Here is a 16,444-nt window from a genome sequence, read left to right on the forward strand (position 1 = left end):
TGGGAGGGGAGGGGAGATGGGGCGGCAGTGCCTAGTGCTGGGTGCTGGCCAGTGGGAGGGGAGGGGCGATGGGGCTCCAGGGCCCAGCGCGGGGTGCTGGCCAGTTGGAGGGGAGGGGAGATGGGGAGACAGGGCCTAGTGCGGGCTGCTGGCCAGTGGGAGGGGAGGGGAGATGAGGCGACAGGGCCTATCGCGGGGTGCTGGCCAGTGGGAGGGGAGATGGGGATACAGAGCCTAGCATGGGGTGCTGGCCAGTGGGAGGGGAGGGGCGATGGGGCTCCAGGGCCCAGCGTGGGGTGCTGGCCAGTGGGAGGCGAGAGGAGATGGGGCTCCAGAGCCCAGCGTGGGGTGCTGGCCAGCAGGAGGGGCGATGGGGCACCAGGGCCTAGCGCGGGGTGCTGGCCAGTGGGAGGGGAGGGGAGATGGGGCTCCAGGGCCTAGCGCGGGGTGCTGGCCAATGGGAGGGGAGATGGGGCTCCAGGGCCCAGAGCAGGGTGCTGGCCCGTGGGAGGGGCAATGGGGCTCCAGGGCCTAGCGTGGGGTGCTGGCCAGTGGGAGGCGAGAGGAGATGGGGCTCCAGAGCCCAGCGTGGGGTGCTGGCCAGCAGGAGGGGCGATGGGGCACCAGGGCCTAGCGCGGGGTGCTGGCCAGTGGGAGGGGAGGGGAGATGGGGCTCCAGGGCCTAGCGCGGGGTGCTGGCCAATGGGAGGGGAGATGGGGCTCCAGGGCCCAGAGCAGGGTGCTGGCCCGTGGGAGGGGCAATGGGGCTCCAGGGCCTAGCGTGGGGTGCTGGCCAGTGGGAGGCGAGAGGAGATGGGGCTCCAGAGCCCAGCGTGGGGTGCTGGCCAGCAGGAGGGGTGATGGGGCTCCAGGGCCTAGCGTGGGGTGCTGGCCAGTGGGAGGGGAGGGGCGATGGGGCTCCAGGGCCCAGCGTGGGGTGCTGGCCAGTGGGAGGGGAGGGGAGATGGGGCTCCAGGGCCCAGCATGGGGTGCTGGCCAGCAGGAGGGGTGATGGGGCTCCAGGGCCTAGCGTGGGGTGCTGGCCAGTGGGAGGGGAGGGGCGATGGGGCTCCAGGGCCCAATGCGGCGTGCTGGCCAGCGGGAGGGGAGGGGAGATGGGGCTCCAGGGCTCAGCGTGGGGTGCTGGCCAGTGGGAGGGGCGATGGGGCTCCGGGGCCCAGCGTGGGGTGCTGGCCAGCGGGAGGGGAAGGGTGGAGAGGGGAAGCTGGCTGAGGTGGGGGCCTGGAGGAGGGGAGACTGGCCCAGGCTTGGGACGGCGACTCCCCGAAACGCACTCCCTGCAGCCACTGGCTGAGAACCGTGGAGTTTATTCAAGCACCAGGAATGAGACAAGACCAGCGAAGGTCACCGACATGCCGAAGCACCGGGGGCGGCCTGGCACCCCGCGGGCAGAGGGCTGGGCAGTGGTGCAGCGCAGCAGGGGCTGGGAGCCATGGCCCTACACAAAGTGCCTGTGCTCCATGCTGTAGTCGAAGGGGTCTCCGGCGAAGGGCAGCTCGGGGGGTTCGTTGTAGATTCCCGTCAGGAAGATCCACATGGTCCCGAGGATTAACACCGGGGTCACCAAGAACAGGCTGAGGCGGTCGACTGTCCGGGCAACGCGGTTCCAGTTATCCTTCTCCTGGGGCCGGGGACCCCCACAGGCCACCGGGGGCGGGGAGTGGGGATGGGACACAGGGCAGGGGAGGAACAGAGAGGGGTGGGGCAGAATATGTGAAGGGGGTGAGTCTGGGGAAGGTGAACGTATCATGGCCAGGAGCCCCCTATTCACACAGCAGAGACAGCCTAGTCTCCCCCGGCACCCTGCTCTCCCTGGCACCCTGCTCCCCCAGCACCCCACTTCCCCACCACAACACTCCCTGTGGCACCCCACTCCCCCAGCACCCTGCTCCCCCAGCACTCCGCTCCCCCGGCACCCCACTTCCCCACAACACTCCCTGTGGCACCCCACTCCCAGAGCACCCTGCTCCTCCTGGCACCCCGCTCCCTCAGCACCCCACTTCCCTGCCACGACACTTCCTGTGGCACCCCACTCCCCCAGCACCCTGCTCCCCCTGGCACCCCGCGCCCCTGGCACCCACCAACAGAACTCGCTCCAGCCTGAAGGGACGGGAGTTCAGGCTTCCTGCCCCACTCGGTCTCTTGTACCCGGCTGAGGTTGCCAGCAAGGGGCCAGTTATAACCCACTGTGGGGCCTGGGGGTGTTCTGGCCTCCAACAGGCACCTCCATCTTGCTGCGTGGGTCTGACTGGGAGGGCGTTGCTGGGACTGGCCAGTGAGGCAGCCCCGTTCCCGCGGGGCACCCCAGGGCTGTGGGCTGCTGCCCGCCTGGCACACCCACCTCGTTGTAGTCGTTCTTGTCCTGCGTGTGCTTGATGATGAAGTTGGCGCCGTCAATGGCCGGCTTCACCTCGCTGTAGAGCAGCTCCTGCGCATCGGCCATGCCCAGGGGCTTGGGCCCTGCCAGGGGCAGGAGGGGAAGGAGACGCTGTGAGGGGTGGCACCAGTGTGCTGGCTTCATGTGCGGGGCCAGGGGCCTGACCTGAGACACAGGGCTCGGGGAATGGGGCTCAGGGAGCAGGCCCAGGGTCATGGCATGAGGGAGGGTCGGGGACCCATCCTGGGGCACGGGCTCAGTGGGGCCGAGGTCCTGTCCCAGAGCTCGGGGGAGGGAGAGCCAGGTTCCCATCCTTGGGCATTGGGTTTGGGGCAGCTGGGGTCCCACACAGGACGCAGTTGAGGGGGTGGGACTGGATCCCATTCCAGGGTGTGGGGCTCAGGGAGGGGAAGCCGGGTCCTGTTCTGTGGCTCAGGGAGTGGGCAGGGTCTTGCCCTTGAGTTGGGGGGGCATGGGCTGGAGTCCCAGCCTGGGACATGTGGAGCCCTCCCTTCTGTCCTCTTTGGGTGCCTGCTGCCCTGGGCTATACGTCCCAATTCTCTTGCGGCCTCGCCTTGCCAGGACCCGCCTTTCCCTGGGCACTAGAGGAGCCAACACGCCCGCTGGGAGAGCCCCATGGCACCCGCCCCATCCCTCAGCCGCGGGGCACTCACGGGAGGGGGTGACACGGCTGGCCAGCCCGTGCCGCTCCGACTGCTTCTCGAACATGAGCTCGCTGCGGGACTTGACGGCGAAGTACTCCTCCGCCTTGGCCATGTAGCCCACGGAGCTGCTGCGCCGGATCAACAGCCCGGCACGGGGGTCTGGCTCGCTCTCTGCCGGCCTGGACATGTGCAGCAGACGTGGCAGCGTCTCTAGGAAGAGCTGGGGAGGGGGAGAGGCCAGTGCTAGGTGTGTGTAGGGGCAGCGGGGGCTCCAGAGCAGGCTGAACGCTCCCCACCCTACTGCAGGTGAATTACTGCAGCCCGGCCTTTGGGGGGGCACTCCCAGCAGCCGCTCTCCCCTCGGCCGTGCCTGCAGGAGCTGGGCTGGCCTGTCTCCCCTAGCTGGGCGGGAGCCAGGTGGGGTGCCCCTGTGCCAGGCCTAGGGGGGCCGGGGTGATGCCTGGAGGGAAGGGGCTGGCGCTGGCCGTTGTACTAGAGGTGCATAGGAACTGTCATGCCACTGGATGGCAGCATTACTCAGCGGCCGTGGGCATTGCCAGGCCTGAATGGGAGGATGCCCGGTGACATGATTCCCAAACGTTCGGGCGCTTGGGCCTCTGCACTGATGTGCATCTGCCCCAGCACCCGCTGCTTGGTCTGCACAGTGCCAGTGGGGCTGGCTGCTTGCTTTGGTGCCTTGTTCTTGTGGTGACCAGGCCTTTTCCATGCCCCTCGCTTCCGGGACGAGATTGTGCCAGCGAATTCTGGAGCTGCAGCCAGAGATCGTGGTTGGGCTCCAGGGGCCCCAGCACGAGCCAAGGGAGCAGCCGGTCACCCCAAGGCATAGGGGCATGGAGACGGGGTGATGGGCTGACGGAGGTAGCCGGGCATCCTCCCTGCCAGGCATTGAGCCCAGCCAGAGGCCCCTGTGCCCAGCTCCCCTGCTCACCTCTTTGATCCAACTGGACATGACGTGGGTGCTGGGCGTCCGGAAGTGGATGTTCAGCACGATCACGCAGGTCCCCACCACCGCGGTCACCAGCAGCATGATGAAGAGCAGGTACCTGCAGGGGCAGAGACCGGCTCCCAGTGGGGGCAGCTTGGCTTCCCTCTGGGGCACAGCAGGGCCCGGGCCCCCTGCCAGAGGAGGGCTCTGTAGGATCCCCATGGACCAGCCACGCAAATAGTCTTCTTCATCATGAGTGTGTCTGCTGGGTGGGGGAAACACTCCGAGACCTTCTCCGCAGGGACCAGCCACCCCTACCAGCCACAGGACACCCAGCGTCCCCCTCCCAGCATCCCCAGCAAGCAGGGTGGGCCAAGGGGCATGTGGGGTGACCCATGGAGACTCACTTGCCAATGAGGGGGATGGCGAGGGAGGTGGCTGGCAGGCGCTGGGAGATTAGCAGCAGGAAGACAGACTGGGCCAGCAGGACGGAGATAGACAGAGTCATCTTCTCCCCACCTGGAGAACAGACAGAGCTCAGAGTAACACCCCCTTCTGGGAAGACCTCTAGGGAAAGGGGAGATCCAAGAAGAGGGAGCCCCCCCAGGAACTTCCCCCGGCTAACGAAGCTCTGATCCCTTCCTGACACAACCCAGGTCTGGGCATTTCCAGCCACCTCCTGGGGGAGCTTTGGCAAAGGAACAGCAGCTCCATGGGGAAGAACCTGAGCCTGGAGACACAAACAGGGGCAGGTGACCCAGCACAGGTGGGGCGAGGGGAGGAGGGAGCTTGCCCTCGCCAAATCCTTGCTGTCAGTATCAGGGGTGGGGGAGTGGGGGATGGAGAGTTCTCCCTGACTGTCTGGGTACTCATGATTGGGGAAGACCCAGTATTCACTGTGGGGGGGTCAGGATCCTGCACTCAGTAGGGGTGGGATGGGGGGACCCTGTACTCCCTTGGGGTGGGGGCCCTGCACTCACTGAGGGTGGGATGGGGTGGTCCCCATACTCACTGGGGGGGACCCTGTACTCCCTTGGGGTGAGATGGGGGACCCTGTACTCCCCCTTGGGGTGGGAGTCTCACTGGGGGTGGGATGGGGGTCCCTGTACTCCATGGGCGATGAACCCTATCCTCCCTGGGGGTGGGATGCAGGAGTCATGTACTACCTGGGGGGTAAGGACCCCGTACTCCCTTGGGGGTGGGATGGGGCAGGCCTGCACTCCCTGGGGGTGGGACGGGGGACCCTGCACTCCCTGGGAGTGGGACGAGGGACCTCGCACTTTTTGGGAGTGGGATGCAGGAGCCTTGTACTATCTGGGGGGTGAGGACCCCGTATTCCCTGGGGGTGGGATGGGGGAGGGCTGCACTCCCTGGGGGTTGGACGGGGGACCCCACACTCCCTGGGGGTGGGGTGTGGGATCCCTGCACTACCTGGCAAGTGAGGACCCCATATTCCCTGGGGGTGGGATGGGGGAGGCCGCACTCCCTGGGGGTGGGACGGGGGACCCTGCACTTCCTGGGAGTGGGATGCAGGAGCCCTGTACTACCTGAAGATGAGGACCCCGTACTCCCTGGGGGTGGGATGCAGGAACCCTGCACTCCCTGGGGGTGGGACGAATCCTGCACTCCCTGGGGGTGGGATGCAGGAGCCCTGCACTACCTGGTGGGTGAGGACCCCGTACTCCCTGGGGGTGGGATGGGGGAGGGCTGCACTCCCTGGTAGGTGAGGACCCCGTACTCCCTGGGGGTGGTATGCGGGAGCCCTGCACTACCTGGCGGGTGAGGACCCCGTACTCCCTGGAGGTGGGATGGGGGACCTCACACTCCCCGGGGGTGGGATGCAGGAGCCCTGCACTAGCTGGCGGGCGAGGACCCCGCACTCCCGGGGGTGGGACGGGGCACCCCGCACTCACTTTCGGCTGGCAGGTAGAAGACGAAGATGGCCATGAAGGCGATGAGGATGCAGGGCAGGACGATGTTGATGATGTAGAAGAGCGGCTTCCGCTTGATGATGAGGTAGAAGGTGATGTCCTGGTACTTGCTGCTCTCGGGTGAGACGCTCCTGTCGATGTTCTTGCGGGCCGGTTTGTGGATGATCTCCCACTCACCGTTCTCTGTGGGAGCGAGGTGGGCAGGGAGGAGGTGTATTCCTGGGGCCGCGCCGGCCCTCACACCCCCGACCTCCCCACATGGTGCCCTGGGACATGGGACTGGCCCTGTCGTGCCTTTTGGTCCTGGTATCGCGTTGCCCCGGTGGCCCACGCTCTACCCCACCAGGAGGACATCCATGGGCCCAGCCTAGCCCCTCTCCACCCTGGGGAGACCTCTCTGCCCCTGGAGCCCCCTCGTTTCCTCCCATGAGGAGACAGCCTCAGGATAAAGCCACCTCCTCCCGGGCATTGCCCTGCCCCGGGCAAACTACCCAGGTCACCGGCCCCTGCCATGCCAGCCCCTGACTCTGCCCAGTGGGGGGAGGTGGGGACGTGCTTTACCCGTGAAGGCCTCCAGGTCGAGGGTGATCCATTCCACCAGGTAGTGTTTGCCGAATTCTCGGTCAGGTTCCTGCTTCAGGTTCATGGTGATCTCCTTGGCGTTGTAGCGGAGGGAGCTGGGCCCGACAAGAGACGGGTGAGGGGTGGCGACAGGTGAGGGGCGGCTTGTCTCCCCCTCACTACACCGTACACCCCCCCCAATGTCTCATGCTGCCAGCGAGGATGGGGAGTCCCCATGAGCGGCGCACCCCGGCCAAGGCCTGGCACTCAATGGCTGCCCTGGTTGTTATGGGGAAGCTGATGTGACATTATGAGTGTAATGTAATATCTCATTGAAAGGTGACAGGACCAGAAAGAGTTAATTATCTGACCCTGGGCCAAACTTTAAAGACTAGTTAGGAAGATCTGTAAATGAATAGTGCTTTATAAGAACATAAGAACGGCCATACCGTGTCAGACCAAAGGTCCATTCAGCCCAGTATCTGTCTACCGACAGTGGCCAATGCCAGGTGCCCCAGAGGCAGTGAACCTAACAGGCAATGATCAAGTGATCTCTCTCCTGCCATCCAGGAGCGGCGCCAGGGTTTTTGGCGCCCTAGGCAGGGGTCCTTCTGCGCTCCCGGTTGTTGGCTGCAATTCTGTGGCGGGGGGGTCCTTCCGCGGCTCCCGGTCTTCGGGGCACTTTGGCAGCGGGTCCCGGAGCGAGTGAAGGACCCGCCGCAGAATTGCCGCCGAAGACCGGGAGCGCAGAAGGACCCCCCGCCGCCAAATTGCCACTGAGGATGGCAAAATACCGCCCCCACAAATCCTAGTGCCCTAGGCAACCGCCTAGGTCACCCAAATGGAAGTGCCGGCCCTGCTGCCATCCATCTCCATCCTCTGACAAACAGAGGCTAGGGACACCATTCCTTACCTATCCTGGCTAATAGCCATTTATGGACTTCACCACCATGAATTTATCCAGTTCTCTTTGAAATGCAGCCTGCATTGCTGGAGATGGAAGGGGAGCTGTTTGCTCAGGTCTTGTGCTGTAAGCAAACAAGTCTCCTCTATTATTATGGCTTTGATTCAAAGATCAAAAAAGGAGTCTTGTATTAACATTTAGGAAGACACTTGAGTGAAATAGTATTATTGCCCCAATGTCTCTTTGAAGGTTGTGGTAACCTGTATCTGAACTGTTTAATGGATAAATTACCCTGCGCTAATTGCCAGGATGTTTAGGAGAAGGAAAGTTAAGCCTATTGTTTTCTCAGGCCAAAAGGCTGCTGGTGTATAAAAATCCTGGGACATGATCCTACTGGATCTCTGATCTGCTTTGGGTTTCAAGAGGGGGAAACCTTAAGCCATAAGGATTGAGATCCCCAGTCATGGACTGAAGTCACCCTGAATATGGACACTGGAAGATAACCTATAGACTATTTCTCTGTATCTGAACATCAAGAATCGAATTCAAGTCCGTCTGTATATTGATCTTTTAACCAACTCTCTCTCACTTTCCTTTTTTAATACATTTTAATTTAGTTAATAAGGATTGGCTCTAAGCGTGTATTTGGGATTAGATCTAAGTTTTGTATTGACCTGGCTGTGGTCAATGTGTATGGCTGGTCCTTTGGAATCAGAAGAACCTTTTCTTTTCTATGATAAGATAAGATTTTCAGTCATCATCATCATATCTGACGTGTGTCTGGACGGAGGCCTGAGGCTGGGCACTTTAAGGGAACTGAGTTGTTCGGACTTCTGAGTAACCAGTGAGGTAATACAGGAGCTGTTGTGGGCTGGCTTGCTCAATCTAAGTATTGGGATATTCACCTGCTTTTGGGGTTTGTCTGCCTGTAGCGGGGCAGCAACCCCGCTACCGTGAAAGGCCAGGCTGAGTGGGGAAGCAGCCACAGCTGGGGCCACACCCCAGTCAGGCCACGGCTGGCCCTATAAAAGGGCTGTGAGCCAGGGGCTGAGCCAGTCTCTCTCTAGCTGTAGAGAGAGGGGGATCTGGCTGCCTGGGAGAGAAAGGGACCTGGTCCGGTCCAGGCTAAGACAAGAGGAGCTGAGGAACTCCAGCCTGGTCACTCCGCAGGCTGCAGGCCTTGTGCAAAGCCTACAAAAGTAGTGAGGCTGCAGAGGTGTAGCCTGGGGTTAGGCAGAGGCAGCTGGTCCACCCCCACCCCCGGCAGGTTTACAGTGGTTTACAGTCTGCCCCAGTGAGAGGGGGCTAGATGATGACTGGCAGTAGCCACTGAGGCATGGTGGGGATAGAGGGTTGGGGGTTCCCCTGGGAGGGGAGACCCAAAGTGGGTACTGCTGAGATAAGGGGAGCTGGGGTCCAGGAGGGACAAGGGGCCAGCAGCAGGCAAGACACTGGCCTGCAGAGGGCGCTCCACCCAGTGGTGAAGAGCAATTCTCAGGATGACCAGCAGGAGGCACTGCACTGGTGAGTCTCACTTCGCTACACTGCCCTGTTGTATTTGCAGTTCACCCTAATTGAGTGACCTCAGCTGGTTCCCACGGGCAGCATTGTCCCAGCTGATCCAAAACCCCTGGAGACCAACAGGAAGCTGCCCCATGGGTGGTAGATCCGGCCCTGGATACAGTGCCAGGGTGACTTTAGTGGGCATCTTTCCCTTGACTTCAGAGGGCTCTGGCTCTTTGGGCATGGCCTGGTGGTGGGCACTGGGGCTGGGCTGGGCTTCCAGCTGGCGTGGTGAGCCCCTCACCTGAACTTGAGGCTGCAGTTCTGCCAGTCGAAGGGGAAGAAGTTGACGTTGATGGGGCAGGCGCTGTGGAAGATGGCGGGCGGCAGCCAGTATACGAAGCCGGAGTTGTACACCAGCACGTTGCAGTAGTAAGCGATCTGGAAGAAGCCATCGTTGCTGCGCAAACAGAGACATGAGTGGGGCTGACGGGGAGCTAAGCACGGCTGGGGGAGCCCTGACAGTCTCCAGGCTAGCGCAGAAAACCCTGTGTCCTTAGGAGTCACAGGGGGGCGCTGGCACCCGGGACCAGTGTGCGGGAAAGCCCAAGGGGGGGCTTTCACCCCTGGGCCATGGGATGGGATCAGTGATCAGAATTCTGGGCACCTCAGCATGGACATGGCTGTCCCTAGGGTGACGGCACTTGCTTGGGGCAGGAATTTGAGTGCCAGGGCATTTGGGATCTGGGTGCTGGGCACCCACTGACAGATTCCCTGACCCACTTGGAACCGCCCCAGATCTGGGCTGGGCACAGCCCCCATGGCTCAGAGCTACCTCGTGGGCAGGCGCAGGGCGAGGGACCCCCACTCCAAACCCTTGCTCTGCCAGTCATGGGTCTGTGACAATCTCGCCAAGGGCCCAAAGACAGTGCCATGGGCTGGGTCCTCTGGGAACAGCCAGGCCAGGACTCACTTGTTCTCCAAGACTATCTCAGGCAGCCACAGCATGTCCGGGGGCAGGCGAAGGATCTCCAGGCCACCGAACTCTGACTTGTTCCACTGCAGCCTGTAATCTGTCCAGCTCTGCGGGAAAGCATGCGTCCAGGATGGAGCCTCCACCCAGCGGCTGGGACCCCCTCCCACACTCCAGCGTGCTCCTGATCTTCCCTCCCCGGGCAGGCAGGCTCTGTGGCAAGGCCAAGGAACAGAGCCTGGCCCAGATGCCCTCTGATGGCACGGTGATGGAACGAAGGGCAGGGAGCAGCAGCACCGGACATGGGCACCGGTAGTGGCATTGCAGTGGAGAAGGTGCCCTCAGCCCCAAGGTCCCGTTGGGTGTCCCCGGAGGCTGGTTCTCCCTATGATGGGATGGGGACTGGATGGATGGTTTTGTTTTGCTTGTAGTCTGAGCTCCCTCGAGGGGTCCAGAGAGCAGCCCTGGGGCCTGCTCCCCTGAGAATGAAGAGCGCTGTTTGAAGTTCTGCTGGCACAGAGGAGATGGGCGAGGGGCAACTCACAGCTGGACTCGGATCCCCTGGAAGGGGTGGAACTCACTAATGTGGCATGGCTGGAGGGCCATCACCTCCACAGTGGGAACGGACCAGAGTTCCGAAAAGGGAAACTGAGGCAGGGTGCCGCAACACCATGTCTTGGCGCCCGGGGGCATGGCAAGAGGAGGCATCACGTGACACGCACTGGGCGGCGGGCTGGCTTTCAGCACTGGGTGCCCACCCAGAGAAATCCCTCCCCACATGGCTGGGCCCTGGGGACTCAGAACCCAACAGGGGGCTGACTTACATGATCAATCCACACGTTGGTGGTGAGGGTCTCATCGGCCTCTTTCTGGAAGGATACCAAGCAGAAATGAGATGCACCATGGGCCCAGGCCTCACTGCTTGGCAGCAGCAGAGTCAACAATCGCTTGGGAAAGGCGTTTTTGTGGTGTCGACGCAAACTCAAGGAGCCTTGAGATCTGAACCCAGGCTAACTCCTGCTGAGCTGAGGGGCCTTGGGCCTGGGAAGGGCTGGGCCAGGCGCTCAGTAACTGGTTCGGGTCTCTCTCCGAGGCAGGGTGAGGACTGGGACGAGGCTCTGGCTTTAAAGAGAGGCCATGCTGAGCTCCTGGGGGGCCAGAAAGCCCCGGTGAATTTCAGCTCTGGTGGACATCTGCTGTGTTCTTCCCCAAACTAGCTCCAGAGCAGCCATGCGGGCGCAATCAGCCCTTCCCGACTAATGACCCACAGGGCTGAGAACGCACCCGAGCTGGAGGGGCTCAGAGGATCTCCACCGGCTGGGGCAGGCCCGGGATCCGGCGAGCCGAGCAGCGGAAGCCCCCCCGCCCCCCGAGGTGCCTGCCAAGCTCACCAGAGAGACGAGGTTGGAGAGTGTCAGGCCCAGGTCCACGTTGACGCTCTCGTCCTTGTTCGTGACGGGACGCAGCTCCTTGTTGTAGCCCTTCTCCACAAAGAGGTAGTTCATGAGCAGCTCCTCCTGGTTCACGGCCAGGCCGCCTGCGGGACAGGGGCGCAAGCATAGGGCTAAGCCTATGATTCCAGAGGAGGGGTGTGACGAAGTGGGACTGGTTTTAATGTTCCCTCTGAATACTGTGGGGGGGCCTCAGCTCTGGCCGACCCTCTGTCACCTGTCAACTAATGGGCAGGCCCTTACCCCCTGCAAGGGGATGCTAAAGGTGTTGGAGACAGAGAGATCAGGTGACCTCCTGGCCCGTGAAAGCGACAAAGCCCAGAGAGGAGGGGCTGGAGGGGGTTTGGGAGTTCTTGGAAGCTGGCTGGAAAATGGAGGGGAGCCCCAAGGAGGCTCAGGCCTCCCAGCGGGGCGGTGGCCTCCCTGGGGCCCCAGATGAACCTAGCTAAGGGGGGTCCTGTTGTCTGTACCGGCAAGACCTGTTTTGGACTGTGTTCCTGTCATCTAATAAACCTCTGTTTTACCGGCTGGCTGAGAGTCACGTCTGACTGCGAAGTGGGGGTGCAGGACCTTCTGGCTTCCCCAGGACCCCGCCTGGGTGGACTCACTGTGGGAAGTGCACGGAGGGGCACATGTTGAATGCTCCAAGGAGAGACCCAGGCAGTGAAGCTGTGTGAGCTTCTTGCCCTGAAGATGGTCTGCTCTAAGGGAGAGGAGGCTCCCCAAAGTCCTGACTGGCTTTGTGGGGAGCAGTCCCAGAGCATCACCCGGGGACTGAGTCCAAGCAGGCGGGAAAGAGCAGAGGTGACCCCTTGCGGCAGCAATGGGGCTGGAGTGCCTGACCCTTGCCCCATGCTGAGACCCCTCTGTGATGTGATTGACATAAACTGCTACCATATAGATAATTGTTGCATCCATTGTTATATATTTGCAGCAAATATTGTACAAAGGTGATTGTGTGAGGTGTCTATGAAAAGGTTATGATTTGCGGGTTATGATCATATTATCTGTATGTGTCTATCATCTTTGTAGCTGAAGTTATGAATATTAGCTATGTGCCATAGACTATTAGGGTTGGAAGGGACCTCAGGAGATCATCTAGTCCAACCCCCTACTCAAAGCAGGACCAATCCCTAGATTTTTACCCAAGTTCCCCAAATGGCCCCCTCAAGGATTGAACTCACAACCCTGGTTGTACTTGTACTCATCTGTTTTGATTCTAAGTAGCCTCAGTGAAGCATTTTGGTCAGTTTCTTAAGAAAGGACGATTCTCAGTAAATGCCCAATCAAGAAACTCTTAACTAACAATGGACTTTAGGAGACACCAATCCACATCTGAGCTTTTGTTCAAACTAACATGTAAACAATGGCATCGGCCTGCAAACTGAGTCATGCATGGACATGTGACTTGCCCATGTGACTCCAGACTCCATCTTGCTGCTGTGATTTTTTTCCACAGTAAGAACAAAAGGGGTCCTTCCAGGGGCAGAGACTATAAAAGGCCCTGAAAACCCCTCCATGTTGTGACCTCTGAAGGAACCTTGCTACAAACTGAACCTCTGAACAAAGGACTGATGACCCATCCCAGCTGGGGATGTTCCAGAGACTTGATTTGAACCTGCAGTTTATTCCATCACTGCTACAAGCCTGAACCAAGAACTTTGCCATTACTGTATGTAATTGATTCCATTTAACCAATTCTAGCTCTCTTCTCTGTCTTTTTCCTTTGATGAATAAATTTTAGATTTTAGATTCTAAAGGATTGGCAACAGCATGATTTGTGAGTAAGATCTGATGTGTATATTGACCTGGGTCTGGGGCTTGATTCTTTGGGATCAAGAGAACCGTTTTCTTTTATTGGGGTATTGGTTTTCATGACCATTCATCCCCAGGACGAGTGGCACTGGTGGTGATACTGGGAGACTGGAGTGTCTAAGGGAGTTGCTTGTGTGACTTGTGGTTAGCCAGTGGGGTGAGACCAAAGTCCTCTCTGTTTGGCTCATTTGATGATGCCTTAGAGGTGGAAAAACCCCAGCCTGGGGCTGTAACTGCCCTGCTCTAAGCAATTTGTCCTGAACTGATACTCTCAGAAGTGTCCCACCAAAGCCAGTATCGTTACACCCTCCACCTGCAGCATGTACTTCCCAGCCACCCCACCCTTCCATCTAGGGAGAAGCCCTGCCCCGGATGGACCAGGCTGCAGCAGAGAGGCCTGGAGGGCAGAGGGAATGGCTCAGCAGGGGTGAGAGGGGCACGTGGGCGCTGCCCACATGTGAGGGCCTTACTGGGCTGCTGGGAGCCCAGTACAGAGCTCTACAAGCTGTGGCCCAACTTCTGGGAGCAGCTGGGCTCCAGTGCTGAGACTCGCTGCTGTGGGAATAACTAGCCGCTCCACCGCCAGGGCTGCATGCTTGCTGTGCCCCCAGGGGATTTAGGCACTTGCTGGCCAGGTACCAGTTCCTCAGGCCAGGCTGGGAAGCTGGATGGGATCTTCCCAGGAGAGTATTGACCCCTACACATGGGTGCGCGCACACATGCACACATACATGCCCCTCCACATACATTCCCGCCTCCTCCCCCCGCCTGCCCGATGGTGACTGTTTAGTGAGCCCATCGCTGGGACCAGGCTGGGATGCATTCAAGAGCATTCTGCTCTGGAGCAGGGGATGAGCTGTTCCCCTCCAGCTGCCCGTGGGCAGAGGGGAGGTAGGCTCCAGGGGGCAGGGGCAGTGATGCCCGGGGGCCTGATGTGTGGAGAGGGGCACTGTCAGTGCAGCACGGACAGGTACCAGGATCCCCAGCCTGGTGCTCTCTCCCTGGCAGGGGCTGGAGACCTGGCCAAAGCCAAAGATCTGGGGAGGGGGGCTCTATGGGGTGGGGTCACCTCAGGACCATCACTTCAGTGCCCCTCCCCACAGCTGGAGGGCTGGCTTGTCCTTGGTCAGTCCCCCTGCACCAAGCTCCCACCCTGACCCCTGTGATTGGTGCCCACAGCATCAGTTTTCCCTGCGGGGAGCAGAGGGTGTGGGGTGTGTGTGTTCTCAATGGCAGCCCCGTGTCCTTACCCGACAGGGCGACGGCCCAGAGCAGAGCGAGCCGCAGGGCCGGCCTCTCCATGTTCCGTGGGTGCTGGTTCCTGGCCGTGCCCCTGCTCCTCGCCGGTTCCTGGGTTGTGGCGAAGGTCGGAAGCCCGTGCTGGGAATGTGGATAGACAGCGGCAGGTGTGGGAGGGAGGGGGACACAGGAAGAAAATAGCAACAGCTCAATCCCTTCCCTGCCCCCCCATGCCAGGGGTGGGACTTGGTTTGCTTGTGGTATGCACTGGGCAGGAGGGTGCAGCTGAGGGGCAGAGCACACTAATCCCGGCCCCAGCAGCCCTGGCCCTTGGTGTGACACTGGGGCAGGAGGGGAGACCCCCCAGGACTGGGCCCTGGAATGGGGCTGCTCTGCTCCAGCCACTGTCTGCAGTCTGGTCCCCTAGCTGGGCTCTGTGGCAGATGACTCACCCCACCATGTGGGGGGCAGGCAACCGGGCTAACAGGAGCCCCCAGCCACGGTAGGGGGAGACTGAGCCTGGGCAGGAAATGAGGGTGTCATGGATCCACATGGTCTGGTCTAAGCCCTGGCCTCTGACCAGTCCCTTGGGAGTGTCCCCTGCAGTGGGCTCAACCCCCGCCCCCAGGCCTGGGGCCCCACAACTCCAGAGCTGGCCCTTTGGGGGCCAGTGCTTCATGGCTCCCCGCAGCAAACCCAGCCCAGCCAGACCCTGCGGGGGCTCAGCGTGGGCCCGTCAGGGGGACAAGCTCCAGCAACCCTGGCAGCCTTGTCAAACCCAGGTAGTCATGTACCAGTCCCCAGGCACCCAGCCGCTGTGCGCTCTCAGGCTGGCACAGAGAGGCGAGGGTTAAGCCAGTGTTCAGTGGGAGAAGGAGGCGGCTCCTGTGCCCACTGGGGGGAGAGGCAGTTGCTGGCAGGTGGACAAGGGACAGATTCCCCTACAGGGCCAGTGCAACCATTTAGGCGACCTAGGCGGTCGCCTAGGGCACTAGAATTTGGGGGGCGGCATTTTCTTCAGCAGCGAGTGCTGTGGCTGGATCTTCGGCCGCCCCCGGGTGCTGCTGGCATTTAGGCGGAGGGAGCTGGGTAGGAGGGCACGGGGAGGGCCGCCTGCAGCAAGTGGGGGGGGGGCGGCACGCAGGAGAACTCCCTGCCCCAGCTCACCCCTGCCCCACCTCCTCCCCCAGCACGCCGTGGCTGCTTCACTTCTCCCGCCTCCCAGGCTTGCGGTGCCTAAGCTGATTGGCGCCGCGAGTCTGGGAGGCGGGAGAAGTGAAGCAGGCACGGCGTGCTCGTGCGCAGAGCAGGGGTGAGCTGGGGCGGTGGGGGGGGTGCCTCAGGGTGGGGAGCTGCTGTAGGGGGGCTCAGGGTGAGGGATCAGGGATGGAGGAGGGCACAAGGTGGGAGTTTCGCCTAGGGTGCGAAACATCCTTGCACCGGCCCTGCCCCCCTAAAGCCGGCTCCTGCCCCTGGCACTGTGGGGCTGTGATGAGATGGGCATGACATGGTCAGGCTCCTTCCCCTGTGAAGATGTCTGTTCTGCAGGGCCAAGCTGCGTGCCCTCCTGTGGCGCTCCCCACAACTCGAGTGGCCTGGTTCTGGGGGTTCCCTGCCACCTGTGACAAGTGGAAGCTCCGGGGTCTCCCACCGCCTGTAGGGGCAGGGCTGCTGTGGGTCCTCTCGCTGCCTGCCATGGCTGAGAGTGGTAGGATCCCCCCACCGTGGCTGGGCAGGGGCTGTGAGCTGCGGGAGGGCCAGCTGAGAGCTCCAGCCCTGGGGCAGATAATGTCACTGAGGTCTCTGGAAGTTGCAGATTTGGTGACTTTCTGGCACTTCTACAGCCGGCAGGCGTAACTGACCCCCAAGGCTGACCGAGCAACTTGGGCAGCCCCGGGGCCAGCCACACCGCCTCTGCCACAACAGCGGCAATCCTTGACCGCCACCATCCCCAGCGCCAGCGGGTGCCCCAGAGCCCCCCTTCCAGAGCAGCAGCTGCACCCCTGGAGTTTATGAATTTTTATTTATTGCCCATGACCTGTCCGTGACTTTTACTAA

The 16,444-nt window shown here is 61.4% G+C and overlaps 1 protein-coding gene across 1 annotated transcript; it reads right to left on the minus strand.

The window, feature by feature from the left end:
* Positions 1–1,312: 1,312 nt before the first annotated feature.
* CHRND (cholinergic receptor nicotinic delta subunit) lies at positions 1,313–14,536 on the minus strand. The gene is made up of 12 exons (XM_050963815.1): positions 14,398–14,536; positions 11,273–11,418; positions 10,706–10,750; positions 9,882–9,991; positions 9,213–9,368; positions 6,502–6,617; positions 5,923–6,123; positions 4,417–4,528; positions 4,013–4,127; positions 3,073–3,283; positions 2,363–2,481; positions 1,313–1,642 (listed from the first exon to the last, which is right to left on the minus strand). The coding sequence occupies exons 1-12, from the start codon at positions 14,447–14,449 to the stop codon at positions 1,460–1,462; spliced, it is 1,566 nt and encodes a 521-aa protein (XP_050819772.1). The 5' UTR covers positions 14,450–14,536; the 3' UTR covers positions 1,313–1,459.
* Between the last annotated feature and the right edge of the window lie 1,908 nt (positions 14,537–16,444).

This window comes from Gopherus flavomarginatus, chromosome 8, assembly GCF_025201925.1.
Source record: "Gopherus flavomarginatus isolate rGopFla2 chromosome 8, rGopFla2.mat.asm, whole genome shotgun sequence".
NCBI classification, from domain to species: Eukaryota; Metazoa; Chordata; order Testudines; family Testudinidae; genus Gopherus; species Gopherus flavomarginatus.